This window comes from Ochotona curzoniae, unplaced genomic scaffold (genome assembly GCF_017591425.1).
Source record: "Ochotona curzoniae isolate NIBS_2020 unplaced genomic scaffold, NIBS_Ocur_1.0 contig_2404, whole genome shotgun sequence".
Taxonomy (NCBI): domain Eukaryota; kingdom Metazoa; phylum Chordata; class Mammalia; order Lagomorpha; family Ochotonidae; genus Ochotona; species Ochotona curzoniae.
In genome coordinates, this window is record NW_024465451.1 from 11,831,705 (window position 1) to 11,848,912 (window position 17,208).

Genomic DNA, 17,208 nt, shown 5'->3' on the forward strand with positions numbered 1-17,208 from the left:
CCCACACGGGTGCAGGGTCCCAAGGCATTGGGGCATCCTCGACTGCTTTCCCAGGCCACAAACAGGGAGCTGGATGGGAAGTGGAGCAGCCGGGATTAGAACCGGTGCCCATATGGGATCCCGGCGTATTCAAGGCGAGGACTTTAGCTGCTAGTCCACGCCGCCGGGCCCAGTATTGAATTTTTTAAGTCAAAAAGTATGATTTACACTGGAAAACAACCGTATGAACCAACCAGTCACTTTTTAAAATCTTTGTTTATTTGAAAGAGATAAACAGGAAGACAACTGAGCGAGCTCTCCCATCACCTGGTTCCATTTTTTTTCCCTAATTTTTGTTTTGAGGAGCAGAGTTACAGAGAGATGGAAGAAATCTTTCTTCTGCTGGCTGGCTCCCCAAATGCCTACAAACTCCAGGGCTGAGTCGATCCAAAGCCAGGAGCCAGGAGCATCTGGGTCTCTCAGTAGGTTGCAGGGACCCAAAAACTTGAGGCGTCTTCTGCTACTTTTCCAGGCCTCAGCAGGAAATTAAATTAGAAATGGAGCAGCCAGGATAGCATCCATATGGCATTCCGTAGCCACAGAAAGAAGGATAGCCAGCTGAGTCCTGGAAGCAGCCGCATGATTTGCTTGTGTTTCAAAATCCCACATTACCCGTGGATTCCAGGAAGGTTGCACCCGTGCCATGCCAAACTATCAGCAGGAAGTGGACAGGTCAGGGCCTCTGGATCCTAGGCACGCCCCGCGTGTGCCAAAGTGCAGGTCTGGAAGCAAACGGGCTAGTGGCCTTTAGGGTCCTAGACAGTATGCATTTTGGTGCAGCAAAGCGCAGGCCTGGAGTGGCAGACCAGGCGCCTGATGCTGGGGCCCCAGGCAGGTCATCCCTGCAGTGTACTACTGTGATGAATCAGATGGACTGACAGATAGTTAAGGGTTCTCATTCCTGATGAAGTTCCTTGTTTTGTTGTTTTTTAAATTTTTTACAATTGTTTTATTTTGGGCCCGGCAGCATGGACTAGCAGCTAAAGTCCTCGCCTTGAACACGCCGGGATCCCATTTGGGCACCGGTTCTAATCCCGGCTGCTCCACTTCCCATCCAGCTCCCTGCTTGTGGCCTGGGAAAGCAGTTGAGGACAGCCCAAAGCCTTGGGACCCTGCACCCGTGTGGGAGACCTGGAAGAGTTTCCTGGTTCCCGGTTTCAGATCGGCACAGCACTGGCCATTGCATTCACTTGGGGAGTGAATCATCGGATGGAAGATCTTCCTCTCTCTCTCTCTCCTCCTCTCTGTATATCTGGCTTAAATAAGTAATAAAAACAAATAAATATTTTTTTAAAATTCTTTTATTTTGGTAATTTTTACAGAGTTGATTAGGGCACAAAGGGTCAAGGGCTACAGGAAAGTGGGTAAGACCACTTTATTACTATTATTATTATTATTTTCTGTATCTGGGATAAGGGAAGAGATGAGCAAACCAGTGGGAGCTGCAGCCTAGTTGGAGCGACTCCCCATTCCCCCAACAGGCCTGCCCCCCTACCCTGGTTCCCATGCTTGCCACTATGTACCGCAAGCTTGTCCAGTCTGTCCCACATCCCATTTAGCTCTCGTACATGTCAATGGGAATTGAAGCCTAGTTCAACCCAACCTGCACTATTATCCAGCCCACACACATACTGGCAGGTGCTGTTCTGTCCAGCCACTGCTGTCCCAGTCCTGGTTTTTGTGCTCTCCAGGGGGAGTGGTAACCCAACAGGGAGGTGCCCACTATTTCCCTCCCAGGCCACTCCCACTCCCAGATTATGCACTCTCCAGGTGGTTCTGTGGTTTAACTTGACAGAATTATCCCCCAGTGCCAGCCACTGCCAGCTGATACTACAGCAAAGCCCAACCAACCCTTGCCCACTCTAATTTATGCTCACACCAGTAGGAACAATCAGCCCAGCCTGGCTTTTCCCTGATCTAGCTCAATCTCCTTAAGAGCAAAGGAACAAAATTAGAATATCAGCTCCAATCACTGTTGTTGTCATGACAAAACCAAGGAGACACAGCCCATTCTAGTCCCATATGTGAGTTACTGTCAAAGAAATCGCCCCTGATTTATCAGCTTATCAGAATGGGAGGGGAGCCACCATCCCACACTTCTGATGTCCTTTCTGTTCTGAACAAGGTGCTAGATACTGCTACCCATTGGGATGGAGTCCCCTCTTTTTTCTATCCTTTGTCCCCCTTCCTGAGATAGTGCATAAAAGACACTAGTTCCACCACTTTCTCGGGGTCTTTCCTTCCTTGGAGCCCCTTCCTGTCGCTATGGCAGGAGGCCTCTCTCACTCTTAAATAAATCTGGCTTTGTGGACCTGGTGGTGTGGCCTAGCAGCTAAAGTCCTCACTTTAAACACGCCCGGATCCCATATGGACGCCAGTTCTAATCCCGACAGCTCCATTTCCCATCCAGCTCCCTGCTTGTGGCCTGGAAAAGCAGTCGAGGACGGTCCAATAGAACAGGACCCTGAGGATGAGGAGGATGTCCACTGATGGCCCTGGCATTACCAAGAAACCGGCAACAGGATCTCCATTCTCAGGGACAGGAGACATGGGTGTGTCCTGGCACACAGTACATGTGCTGCCTCCAATGTTGACTTCTGTGCAGGGGAGAGGTTCACGCCCAGGCTCACACAAATGATGACTCAAGTCGGCCTGCCCCTGTGAACCAGTTGAAGCCTTTAGATACCTCTTCAAAAGACAGAAAAAAGGCAGCAGCTTCCAAAAGTGGTCATGACTGTGCAGAGGAACACTCTCTATGGCTCCTAAGTTGAGAGAGAGAGAGAGATTTCTGAACCAAGGATATGTAAGGCCTACATCCTGGGACAGCAGAAAGTAGCTACAGAAGATGATATAAAACTAGCTGCTTCAGCAACCCTTGGGCACAGATGAAACTAGAAACATCTCTCTCCAGCCTTCCCCCCGCCCCCGCCCATTCTATACCTGAATGTGTTTCTGATTTCCTCGTCTTTTAAATAAACTTAACAACAGCATGCCCAGGCTGAAATCAGAGGTCAGGAACTCAGTCCAGGTATGCCACATGGGTGAACCATCACCTGCTGGTGACCAGGGTGTGAATCAGCAGGGACCTGGCATTGGTCGAAAGCTGAGATTGAACTCACACACTACGATATGGAATGCAGGTGTTCTAAATGGGCTATTAACTATTACATCCAATTCACATCCCCAATCACAATTTTAGGTGACACTTTCTTGTGAAAAAGTGAATAAACACATTTGAAAGAAGTACCTAACTAAAAACTACAGGTCTTTAAAATTTTCTTAGGAACCAAGCGTGATTGCTTAGTGGCTAAAATCCTTGCCTTCAACGTGCCAGAATCCCATATGGGCACCAGTTCTAATCCCAGCAGCTCTACTTCCCATCCAGCTCCCTGTTTGTGGCCTGGGAAGGCAGTCGAGGATGGCCCAAAGCCTTAGGACCCTGCACCCACATGGGAGACCTGGAGGAGTTTCAAGTTCCTGGCTTCGGATCGGCACAGCTCCAGCTGTTGTGGTCACTTGGGGAGTGAACCATTAGACAGAAAATCTTCCTCTCTGTATATCTGACTTTGCAATAAAAATGATAAATAAATCTTTTTAAAATTTTATTTATTTATTTATATTAGAAAGGCACATTTGCAGAGAAAGAGACGGAGAAAGGTCTTCCGTCTGCTGGTTCACTCCCCAAATGGCTTCAACAGCCGGAGCTGAACCAATCCAAAACTAGCAGCCAGGAGCTTCTTCCAGGTCTTCGACATGGGTGCAGGGTCCCAAGTCTTTGGGAAATTCTTTACTGCTTTCCCAGGCTTAGCCACTGAGGATTTAGCCATTGCAGGATTTAGGGCCCATTGCAGCGGGCCCTAACCACAACCTTATGAACGGATTTATATGTTAGTCCTGCCATGTTTGCTGTTTGTTTTCTATTTCTCTAATTTGAAAAACAAACAAAGGTCCTACTCTTGTTAACAATCTGTTTTGAAACATTTTTCATTTAAGATTTTGGAACTGCAGCAAAAACTAGAATATGCCCAGAAAGTCTGTCTCACAGACGCTTGTATTTTGAGGAAGAAACAACTTGAAGAAAAGATCAAAGACGCAATAGAAAATGAAGCTAAAGTGAAACAGCAGTATCAGGAAGAGCAGCACAAGAGGTAAGGGGAGCAGTGACCGGCCGGCCTGTCCTGGGCAGGACGTGATGAGCTCATCGCTGGTGTCCGTTTACCAACATCATGTTTGTGTCCCTTCTGTCCCGCTGAGTCAGCTCAGCTACACAACTGCGTATATATAGCACTGACCTCACGCTCTTCTGTCTGTTTTCCTGTTTGCCTCTGGCACTGGATCATGGGATTCTTCAAGGAACCTTCTTTCTTGTTCAGAGACACCAAGTAAACTTTCTTGAATGACTAGATGGCCCATGAAATATGATAGACTGAGATTTGCTTTTCTAACTCCCTGTCTTGACTGGCATACATTGAGGTTACAGTGAAGTTGGTATTTTGCTTTTTTAAAAAAATATATTTATTTATTTTTACTGGAAAGTCAGATATACAGAGGAGGAGAGACAGAAAGAAAGATCTCCCATCCAATGATTCTCTTCCTAACTGGCCACAATGGCCAGAGCTGAGCCAATCTGAAGCCAGGAGCCTCTTCCGGGTCTCTCACATGGATGCAGGGTCCCAAGGCTTTGGGCCATCCTTGACTGCTTTCCCAGGCCACAAGCAGGGAGCTTAATGGGAAGTGGAGTCGCTGGGATTAGAACTAGTTCCCATTTGGGATCCTGGAGCATGCAAGGAAAGGACTTTAGTCTCTAGGCTACCACAGTTGGACCCCAGGTATTTTGTTTTAGTAGTCTGCCATCTTACTCATCAACAAACTGCTGCCAGTTGAGAAATGTTCAATTTTTTTTAAATTATTGCCATTACAATTCTTATTCAAAGTATTCTTTTGAATGCCCTGACCTTTAATAGCTGGTGCGTATTTATATAACACTCAGAATCATCCACATATTTTGAGAAAGATGTAGTTTTAACCACTGCAAAAAGATGCAAATGTCCTCATATACTTTGTGCCCCACAAACTTATGAACTATTTTGATCTGTTTATCTGGAATTAAATTTCTGCTTCTGTGATGTCATTTTAATAGTTTATCACAATTTACTGGGTTTTTTTCTTTTTTTAAGATTTATTTATTTTTATTGCAAAGTCAAATATACAGAGAATAGGAGAGAGAGAGAGGAAGATCTTCCATCCGATGATTCACTCCCCAAGTGGCCACAACAGCTGGAGCTGAGCCAATCTGAAGCCAGGAGCCAGGAGCTCTTCCGGGTCTCCCACACGGGTGCAGGGTCCCAAGGCTTTGGGCCATCCTTGACTGCTTTCCCAGACCACAGGCAAGGAGCTGGATGGGAAGCAGGGCTGCTGGGATTAGAACCAGCACCCATATGGGATCCTGGCATGCATGGCAAGGACCTTAACCACTACACTATCACACCAGGCCCACAATTTGCAGTTTTTAAATTTTTGCTTGTTTGTTAGAAAGACAGAACTCTCATCTGCTAAGTCACTCTGCACATGCCTAAAACAACCTGGGCTGGACCGATAACAGAGCCGGAAATTCAATCCAAGTCTTCCATTTCAACCGCTTGAGCCCCCAGCATACCCTAGGGATTTGTATTGGTGAGAAGCTGAAATTAGGGGCTACAGCCAACTACTGAACTCAGATATTCCCATGTGGGACGCAGGCATCCCAACCGGCGTCCTAACTTCTGGCCCAAAGCCCTGCCCCCTCTAATCTATTTAATAAATCCCATACATTGGACATTTACATTTTCCCCAGTTTCTTGCTATTACAAAGGCATTTTATATATCCTGACTTGTAATAGTCAAGATTCAGTGAGAGATCTAGAAGCAGTAAGAAGTGTGTGTATATCTATGTTACATATAGTTAGGTTCAGGGATGACTGAGAGGAAGGAAAGAGAAACTTTTTTAGCTTAGGCAGTTGTTTTACTGGCTGCTCGTTGGCAGAGATGGCCGTCCAGGGTATACAGGACTGGACTTTCATACACCTTAGGCAGGGGGGTGGAAGAAGGCAGCAGCTCCTCAATTTGTACATGCGTGTGACCTGGAGCAAGTGGTCTGTAGCTCAGGGTGCACCTCCCAGTGGAATGACACAAGGCCTGAGTGGTTCCTGTAGAACACTCCATTCATTCCTGAGGACATAAGGCCCTGAGGACCCATCCTGGACTCACTCTGCCTCAGGCCCGCAGCTCGCTCTGCCCAACCTAATGTCTATACATATACTCTTTTATAATTTTATATGTGTAAGACTTATTTCTTTTATTTGAAAGGTCGAATGACTGAGACACAGAGAGAGACAGAAGGGAAAGCTCTGCTGGTTCATTCCCCCACATGGCTGCAACAGCCAGAGGCCAGAAATTCCATCCTAATCTCCCACGTAGTTGCCAAGGGCTCCGACACTTGGGCTGCCTTATGCTTCCTACACAGGCACATTAGCAGAGAGCTGGATCGGAAACAGAGCAGCTGGACTCAAACTAGCATGTCCATGTGGGATGTGCTATATCACAGGCAGCAGTTTAACCTGCCATGCAACAATGTCAGACCCCCAGGCATGTATTTAATAAGAGATTCCCTACAGGAGTTTGGTTCTTAAGCAATTGTAGAAGTTTATGCTCTTCTTTCTCTAGTTACCTGAGATAGGAGTTAGAAGGATTAATTTGAAATGTTTCTTCTTTATAATATATGCATCTAATATGTCAAGGTTCCCACTTTTTACTGTATCCCACAAATGCTATAAGCTGTATCTTCATTTTCATTTAGTTCAAAATATGTCTAATTAATCATGAAACTTTATATAAGATTCATACATGATGGTAATATGAGGAAATAGTATCATCATGTTAGAAGCCTTGGAACGAGTATAATGAGTGTTCGGCAGAGAAATCCCGATCCCCTCTCCGGAAGAACCGGTCTTGCTATTGTGTGATGTGAAAGTTGGGACATGTACATTTTCATGGATTTTTTGGTTTGTTTTTTTAATAAACTTTTGCAATAGTCTAAAAAAAAGTTCATACATGATTTGAAGTGTATTTATTTCCAAACATTTGTAATTTTCCCATCAAATTGTTTTTGATTTTTAGTTTTATAATATGGTATCTTTTAAGCAGTTACATACAATTCTATTGCACAGATGTAAGTTATGTAATATTTTTTAAAGTTTATTTTTATTCGTAAGTCAGATAAACAGAGAGAAGAAGAGACTTCCCAAGTGACTGCAACAGCCAGATATAAGCTTATCCAAAGCCAGGAGCCAGGAGCTTCTTCCAGGTCTCCCCCACGTGGGTGCAGAGTCCCAAGGCTTTGAGCCATCCTCGACTGCTTTCCCAAACCACAAGCAGGGAGCTGGATGGAAAGTAGGGCTGACAGGATTAGAACCAGTGCCCATATGGGATTCCAGCTCATTGAAGGCAAGGACTTTAGCCACTAGGCCACCAGGCTGGACCCATGTAATATGTTTTTTAAACATTTTTGCCAGGTTAAATAATGCTTCATTGAATATCTGTGTGCTTAGACTGGGAACTGCCACTCAGTGTGACGAGCGTTATTTTGAAGGAGGCTTTGGTGGTGGCACATAGCAGGCACCTGTGGAGCCAGGATGCTGAAGAAGGCTTCCCCTAGGGCCTGACACGGAAGCCTAATGGCTAAAATCCTCACTTTGAATGCACAGGAATCCCACATGGGCACCAGTTCTAATCCCAGCAGCCCCACCTTTTTTTCTCTTCCCTTTATGCTGTGGACACATACCCTATCTAATTAAGTAAAAACGTTTCCTATGGAAGCATAAAATGTGAATTCTGAACTTCATTTGCAAGAATTTGGTATTCACAGTGTGACTTAATAATGTGCATTTACTGCCTTCAGGAAACTCCTAGATCAGAATGTCAGTGAGCTCCAAAGGCAAGTGAAGACCTTACAGGACAAAGAGAACCACCTGGAAATGACCAGTTACCAGCAACAATCCAGAATTCAGCAGCAAGAAGCCCTCCTCAAACAACTGGAAAACGAGAGAAGAAAATCTGAAGAGGTAAGACAGGAAACAGACATGCCTCACAGACTCCCTGTTCCTACGGGCCTGAGTGGCAGCCAATTATTAGCGAGTGCCCAGCCCTTCACCCTTTAGGTTTAGCCAGGGCTTCAATCAGGAAAGAAGCTGCTCCAGAGAAGGAAGGTCAGAGGCTCGAAGCTTACATACAGCATGACAGACAGCTTTGTCCCAAGCTAGAGCGAGGGAGAGGGGCTTGGGGTTCACCATGGACGGTGGCAGCCTGAAGAGGGGAGGAAAGGTACAATTAGGCTGTCCCATGGAACCGACAGAATTCTCTCTGGTCGCACAAGTTGCCTGGCTGGAGCAGACCTTTCCCTGGCAGTACAAATACTTTCACTAACAGAAATTTCCTTAAAGGATAAATTTCTTTTATGAAAGCTACCTGTTGGGCCCGGCAGCGTGGCCTAGCGGCTAAAGTCCTCACCTTGAACACGCCGGGATCCCATATGGGTGCTGGTTCTAATCCCAGCAGCTCCACTTCCCATCCAGCTCCCTCTTTGTGGCCTGGGAAGCAGTTGAGGATGGCCCAATGCTTTGGGACCCTGCACCCATGTGAGAGACCCCAGAAATGGTTCCTGGCTCCTGGCTTCGGGATTGGTGCAGCATTGGCCGTTGCAGTCACCTGGGGAGTGAATCATTGGACAGAAGATCTTCCTCTCTTTCTCCCCTCCTCTCTGTATATCTGGCTTTGTAATAAAAATAAATAAATCTTAAAAAAAAAAAAAAAGAAAGCTACCTATTGCTGGCACACCCCCAGTTGCTTTTTAAGCAGCAGCACCATCTTTGCTACGCAGGTTGGGCATGCAGAGCAGAACTCCACTTCATCGGCCAATCTTGGTTGATGATTGGAGATCGCAGCTCACCCCCAGTTATTTTTTAAGCAGCCAGCACAATCTTTGCTCCCCAGGCCGCCCACCAATGAGCTCTGGGGACTTGGGGATGATGAATTACTACCTAGGAACATCTATGGATACAGACACCATACATGCAAGTGAGGAATGAATCCTGATGGACACCTAACAACAGAGCCACTTGCTGTGCCTTAGGTGATGTGAAAAGAATAATTACACATTTCCCATTGCAAATCCTACTTACTTGCTGATGGATGAAGACTGCTGACATCATTCCTACTCTGTACGCCAAATGAACTGCAAACGTTATCTTTTTAATTAGGTACTCTAGTGTGACACATTCACTTTCTAGATTTTCTTCTTATTTGTTTTCTTTTGGTACAAAAGCTTCTAGGTGGACCTCTATAATTCATGCGTGAATCTGTAGCCAGAGACCATTTCAATAATGTGTATAGTTTTATTTTTAAAATTAGGCTGATGCATAAGGAAACCAATGTCCTTCACTTTATATTTGTAATCTTAAATGATAAGCATTATACATTTGAAAGTTATCTTACATTAGTGATTAACTTAGCCCTAACTTTATTTACTTTCATTTAATGATCTCATCTAAAGACTTCATTATGGCTTTATAGAAAACAACTAACCTATTTTTCATGTTTCCTAAGTGATAAACATGTTACATATGGAGAAATGTAGTTGTTAAAAAAAATAAGAACTAAAATTTCCACTTATTGATTAGGAAAAATAGTGACTTGGGGATAATAATATATAAATAAAGCTTTAAGATATAACTTTCCAAAAAAAAAAAAAAGAGAGAGAGAAAGAAAGCTACCTGTTCCTATGCCTGCTGCTTCTCCGAACAACCAACTCAAAATATGCGAAAGTGTATTTCCACGTAGCATATCTGGTCTCCTTGGCTCTTGTCTGGAATGATATGTCCTGAGCCCAAACACAGGCAAGAAGGGATATAACACAGGGAACAAGATGCCTACAAAACAATCAAATGGCCAGGAGCCAGCAAGAACTGGTGCGAGCCTCCAGAGAACCCTGAGGTCAGGAATCACAGGAAGACCACCTCCCACAGTGAAATGGGGGGTTTGCAGACACTGTCCCTGAAGCCTCGACAAATGTCTCTTCCTCTGCCCTTCACCTGCCAGCTGGTGCCAGAAGAGAAAAAGGAGAAAAAAAAATCCCAAAGTTGTTTTTTTCTCTCCATACTCAATACCAGCTTCCATACTTCACTTATGATACTGTTGCGTGGAAATTCAACACAAAAGATGACAGCAGCCTCATTTCTTGTCTCACATAAAAGAAGAATTTGAGGGGCCTGGTATGATAATTCAGTTGACTAATCTTTCCCTTCAAGCTCTGGGATCCCATATGGGTGCTAGTTCATGTCCTGACTGCTCCACTTCCCATCCAGCTGCCTGCTTGTGGGGCTTTGGGAAAGTGGTAGAGGATGGCCCAAAGCCTTGGGATCCTTCACCCACATGGGAGACCTGGAGGAGCAAAAGATGGCTCCAGATTGGCTGGGCTGTGGCCATTGCAGCTACTTGGGAAGTGAAACAGCAGGAGAGATCTCTCCTCTCTGCAAATCTGCCTTTCTAATATAAATAAATAAATAAAAAGTTGCAAGAGAAAATGTGTCTTTCAAGCACAATTCAGGTGAGAACAACAGCTGACAATCAACAAGAGGGTGAGGACAAACCTCATCAGAAGATCACAACTGTAAGCCCGTCTAGCTTGCACAAAAGCCAACGGGTGGGTGTGACTGATAAACTCGGGAGGGTGGGAAGGCACTTTTGTCTTGTTAGAAGTACCTTCTGAGCAAGCATTCTGTAAGATTTTAAAGCACCTTTTGTACCTTTTCCCATTACAACAGGATGTGACCCTACTAGCTATTGGCCCTTGTAACTCCTCACAATATCAGTGTGTGTGATTTTCGTAAACTGCTGTAGGACAAGAAGACTGAAAAAGAACCAAAGGAAGTATGTCATCTGTCACCAACACCCTCCCTCAGGGCTGCCTCTAAAATTCCTCCCATGTCAGTTGTAGCAAAGCCACTAGCCAGAAGCAGTTAACCCTCTGCCTGCAGCATCTGCATCCCTGACGGACACTGGTTCAAGTCCTGACTGCTCTGCTTCCTATCCAGCTCCCTGCTAGTGGCCTAAGGACAACAGAGGGTGGCTCAAAGCTTTGGGCTCCTGCAGCCATGTGGGAGACCCAGAAGAGGCTCCTCTTGCCTGGCTTCAGACTGGCCTAGCTGTGGCCATTGCGGCCGTTTAGGTAGTGAACCAACAGAGGTGGAAGATCTCTCCCTCTCTCTGTCTCTCCCTCTCTGTACCTCTGACTTTCAAATAAATTGAAATAAATGAACCCTTAAAAAATATGTGTGAGTGTGAGTGTGTGTATATGTTGCAGGAATTTTGACTCCGAGTATGGCAGCAACCTCAAATTCTTGTCTCGCAGGAAAGAAGAATTTTCATGCGGACACAGTTTAGTTTTAACGCAAGATTTATTAGAAAAGCTGAGAAGAGAAGACTCCCGTCCTAGTGACGGGAGGGGGCTTTGAGATAGAAAGGACCCTTACCCCCTGCCACAGTGGCAGGAGGAAGAGTAAATAGAAGACCCTAGTCCTCTGCCATAGTGACAGGAGGAGAAGAATAACCCTCTGCCATAGTGGCAGGAAGAGAAGAAGAACCCAAAACCCTAGTGCTCTGCCATAGTGGCAGGAGGACAAGAAGCCAAAACCCGTATCAATGGTGGGGAATGCACCTTTTAAAGGTTTCCCTCAAAGATGTTTCTCCATAAACAAAGAAAATTCCTGATTTCCATGGTACCTGGCCTTGGGACAAAAGGTCACAGAGATACCAGACATAGGACATTCCAGGCCTTAGGCAGATGTGTATTACTTCTTCCTGCTCTCCTTTCAATGATAAAGAGATCAGCCTGAGGCCCTCCCACAATGGCCAGAGGAGACGGCCTATACTTCAGGTGGGGAATTGATATGCTAATAGCACTCCGTCCCTTGGAAGAGACGTGCTCTGGTGAGTCCAAGACCTGGTGGGGAAATTCTCTTTTACTCGGGGACCCAGAATACCCTAACTGCCTACTACCCACTAACTCCTCTCTCATATATATATCTATATATTTATATAGATATAAATTATCTCAACTAAAGACTTCATTTTGGCTATATATATATAAACACACACAAGTTCATTTAAAACAAAAAAAAAGTGAAGGAGAAACAAAACTCAGAACAAACAAAACAGGAGGGAATTTGTTAGCAGCAGGAAGTGGTAAAGGTCTTTAGAGGCAATGAAAAGGGTATAGAGTAGGAACTGGGATCTGCATTAGGAAGAAAGAAAGAAAAGAAAGAAAGAAAGGAAGAAAAAGAAAGAGAAAAAAGAAAAGAAAAGAAAAGAAAAGAAAAGAAAAGAAAAGAAAAGAAAAGAAAAGAAAAGAAAAGAAAAGAAAAGAAAAGAAAAGAAAAGAAAAGAAGGAAGAGGTGGGCCTGGCGCAATAGCGTAGTGGTTAAAGTCCTCATCCTGCACACGCCGGGATCCCATTTGGCCACTGGTTCTAATCCTGGCAGCCCCACTTCCCATCCATCTCCCTGCTTGTGGTCTGGGAAAGTACTCACAGCATCTCTCTACTTCCTGTTCACCCACTACATCACAATATTGGCCTCAATTCAACCAAACTTTTTTAAAAGATTTGTTTATTTTTATTGGAAAGTCATATATACAGAGAGGAGAAGAGAGAGAGGAAGATCCTCTATCCAGTGGTTCACTCCCTAAATGGCCGCAATGGCCAGAGCTGAGCTGATCCGAACCCAGAAGCCTGGAGCCTGTTCCAGGTCTTCCATGCAGGTGCAGGGTCCCAAGGCTTTGGGCCATCCTCGACTGCTTTCCCAGGCCAGAGACAGGGAGCTGGATGGGAAGCAGGGCTGCCAGAACACTAACCAGTGCCCATATGGAATCCTGGTACATTCAAGGCAAGGACTTTAGCCTCTAGGCCACTGTGCCAGACGCAGAAGGACTTTCTGCTTCCAAGATCTCTGCATCTTCTGGAGAGGAGAAGGTCTACTTCTTTATGGCCAGGATGGAAGGCTCTGGGCACGCTCCCTTCAACCTCAATCTCTTTAATAAAATTGCTGCTCCTATCCATGAGGACTCTACAGCCATGAACTAATCATCTTTCAACAGCAAGTACCCTGTGTCATGAATTTGGAACACCCATCATTCAGACTATGGCAAACACATACAAAGGACTTGCTGAAATTCAACAGCATCTATTTGTGGTATATATATATATATATATATATATATATATATATATATATATATACTAAACCTAGAGGAAGATTTCCACTCAGTTTGTCATCAGAGAATTACAGTGTAAAACAACAGTGAGATCTCACCATATGTCTATTAGAACAGCCAAAGTCCAAAATACTGACACTGCCAAATGCTGGCAAGACTGTGGACCCATAAGAACTGTCAATCATTGCTGATGGGTCTTCAAAATGGGACAGCCAGTTTGGAGGACAGCTTGATAGTTTTTAAAAAACTAAATGTACTATTACCATGTATTTCCAGGAGTCATGCTCCCTTCATATTTACCCAAAGAGTTGAAAAATTACGTCCACTCAGAAATCTGCACATTGATGTTCATTTAATAGCTTTGCACCTGATTGACAAGACTTGGAAGAGACAAAGATACTCTGATTTGAGCGCTGCTGCAAACTCACAGACCTGAAGGTTCTTTGATAAATGTGTTGAAGGAACAAACGTAGAGTATATTTATTCCAGAATTTCAAAAGGCAACTCTAGGCTCTTGGACATTTCTTACTCAACAGCCCTCACTCCTCAGTTTAGAAAGTCAGTGTGTGGCCCGGCACAATAGCTTAATGGCTGGGGTCCTCACCTTGAATGCCCCGGGATCCCATATGCGCGCTGGTTCTAATCCCAGCAGCTCCACTTCCCATCCAGCTCCCTGTCTGTGGCCTGGGAAAGCAGACGAGGACGGCCCAAGTCTTTGGGATCCTGCACCTATGTGGGAGACTTCCTCTGGTTTTCCCATGCAGGTGCAGAATCCCAAGGCTTTGGGCCATCTTCTACTGCATTCTCAGGCCACAGAAGAGGAGCTGGATAGGAAGCAGGGCCTCCAGGATTAGAACCGGCACCCATATGGGATCCTGGTGCATTCAAGGTAAGAACTTTAACCACTAGATTACTGTGCTGGGTCTGAGATTGCTTTCAGTTTGTAGAGAATGTTTTGAAGCCACTTGAGACACTTTCATGCCATTCCAGAGGGCCAGTTTGAGTCCCAGCTGTTCCATTGCCAATCCAGCTTAATGTACCTCGAAGGGGAACAACAGGTGATGGCTCAAGGACTCAGGTTCCTGCCACACATGTGGGAGACCCCGATGGGATTCCTGGCTTTGGCCTGACCCAGACCTGCTATTGTGGCCATGCAGATGGAAAATCTCTCTCTCTCTCTCTCTCTGTGTCTCTTCCTCCATCTCTCTCTGCAATCTGCTTTTATTTATTAAGATGTATGTATTCTGAAAGTCAGAGTGACAAACAGGAAGATTTTTCCATCTACTGATTCATTCTCCATATGGTTTATAACTGCCAAGGAGTGGGAGCCAAGAGCTTCTCCAGGTCTCTCATGTGGGTGGCAGGGCCCCAGTTCCTTAGGCCATCTTTTGCTGCTTTTCCCAGGTTATTACTAGGGAGCTGGATGAGAATGGAGCAGCCGGAACAGGAACCAGTGCCCATAAGGATTGCCAACATAGCAGGTGGCAGCTTGACTAGCTACACCACAATGCTGGCCCTATTCTGCCTTTCAAATAAATAAACTTTATTTTTCAATTGTTTTTGTTTTATTTATTTTTGTAGGTTTTTTCTGGTTTTTTTTCCTAATAATGTTTTTTAAAATCAAACATTTAAAAAATATTTTCCAGCATATGAAGAACAACCAGGAATTGTCAGAGAAGCTTTCTGGATTACAACAAGAAAAGGAAGCACTTTGTGAAGAATATGGGCAATTTTTGAAGCAGGTGGATGTCCATGTGAGGTAAACAAAAAACAAGTTTCCCCTTGGAGGTAAACCAGGGGGAGTCATTTTTGCTGAGTCTGCTTGAGGGTTAAGTCAAAGAATACTCGCAGATGTAACTCTTGAGGAGGGCTGACTTAATTTTCTTTCTGTTTGCAGAAGTTCTAACCTTAGGACTTCTCCAAGGGAGACCAGGGGGCAAGTTTCTTCTCCCATTTGGGAGGGAGAGGGGAATTCCCATGTGTGTCCTGAGCCCTGGTGGCTCACTGGCCTGTCCCTGCATGAGCCCGCTCGCTTACCAGCAGTCTCCTTTCGCCTTCCCACACGCTTCTCAGCCCGTAGTGTGTTCTCCCCCTTTCCACTCAAGATTCTCAGATGGGTCACCTGCTCTAAGCAGCCTGTTTTGTCAAATCCAGCTTGGGCTGGGTGCAGTCCTCATATCCCTGCAGTGCTTTGTACCTGCTTCTGTGTCTGCAGAATTTACTGCGGTGCTTTGAAATAATGTGTTTCATTTGCTGTCTTCCTCACCAGACTGGCTAGAGGCCCATCCAGGGAATGGGCCATGGGCTTGCTCATCTTTCCACCATGGTCCCTGACACTGAGTAGAAAGTATGTTCCTAAACTTCCATTCTTTCTACCATTCCCTGCGTCATTGTGCCACCCAGCTCCTTCCACTCTCTTTCTCTCCTTTTTTTTTTCTTTTTTAAGATTTATTCAGTTTTATTGGAAAGTTAGATATACAGAGAGGAAGATCTTCCGCCCGATGATTCACTCCCCAAAGGACCACAATGGCTGGAGTTGAGCTAATCCGAAGCCAGGAGCCTGGAACTTCCTCCAAGTTTCCCATGTGGGTGCAGGGTCCCAAAGCTTTGGCCCGTCCTTGACTGCTTTCCCAGGGCACAAGCAGACAACTGGATGGGAAACAGGGCCACCAGGATTAGAACCAGCACCCATATGGGATCTTGGTAATCTTAAGGCAAGGAGGACTTTTAGCCACTAGGTTACCACAGTGGGCCCAGTTCCTTCCCTTCTCAAGTATAGCCCTGTGGTTAAGAGAGGGAGCCTGGTTCTGTCAGAAAATAGCTGTGTGGCTTTTAAACATTTAAAAATTTTTTTTTCATAATACTGTTTACATAGTTGAGAGGGATGCACACCCAGCGGGCCTTTGATTAGGGTGGGGAGGGCCAGGTTCAGGGAAGGTGAGTGGGACAGATATGTCTGGGTTTTGTTTTTTTGTTTTCTTTTCCTACTTCCTTGTCTACAGGAGAAGATGGGTGGGGACCACTTGTTGCTATCAAACTACATCAGCACCCAGGGATAGGCAGTCATTTGATGACAGTTTGGAGACTACGATTTAGGGACGTGTGTTCCAAGAGTACTACTGGAGTGGTTTTGACAATTCTGAGATGTTATTATTTTTGTTGCTCCAGGGTTGAGAAAATCTTTTTTTTTTTTGAAGATTTATTTATTTTCATTACAAAGTTACAAAGTCAGATACACAGAGATGAGGAGAGACAGAGAGGAAGATCTTCAGTCCGATGATTCACTCCCCAAGTGACTGCAACAGCCGGTGCTGTGCTGATCTGGAGCCAGGAGTCAGTCCTCGACTGCTTTCCCAGGCCACCAGCAGGGAGCTGGATGGCAAGTGGAGCTGCAGGGATTAGAACCGGAGTCCATATGGGATCCCGGCACATTCAAAATGAGGACTTCAGCCATTAGGCCACGCTGCCGGGCCCCAGGGTTGAGAAAATCTTTCCAAGATCTGTTGGTTGACAAAATCCACATTAGTGCATCTGCAGACCCAGGAACATGCTGCAAAGCTTGGCCAGGAGAACTGTCTAACCTATTCTGCTTTCCATGCTCTAATGAGGCACTCAACATCTTCTACTGGCCTAGAGGAGCTGGCTGGCATGTCCCTCATGTGCATCTGCGCATGCCTTTCAAATAAATAAAAAGAAATTTAAACATGTTTTAAAGACTAGAAAGAAATGCAGCAATAGAATACTGATCATATTAGAAGTTGGCTGTTTTCCAGACTTTTTCTATAATTTATCTTCTTTCCTTGAAGAATACATTTAATTTTTAGTAATCCAAATAGCAGAATGAGAGGCCATGGCAGCTGCTTGGCA

General features: G+C 45.1%; 1 protein-coding gene across 1 annotated transcript in view; it reads left to right on the top strand.

The window, feature by feature from the left end:
• The window catches only part of CCDC30 (coiled-coil domain containing 30), a 62,759-nt gene that overhangs the window by 30,717 nt on the left and 14,834 nt on the right, over positions 1 to 17,208 (top strand). The window contains exons 8-10 of the mRNA XM_040974312.1: positions 4,033 to 4,187; positions 7,976 to 8,138; positions 14,988 to 15,100. Coding sequence (XP_040830246.1) covers positions 4,033 to 4,187; positions 7,976 to 8,138; positions 14,988 to 15,100 — 431 coding nt within the window. The remainder of the gene's footprint in view (positions 1 to 4,032; positions 4,188 to 7,975; positions 8,139 to 14,987; positions 15,101 to 17,208) is intronic.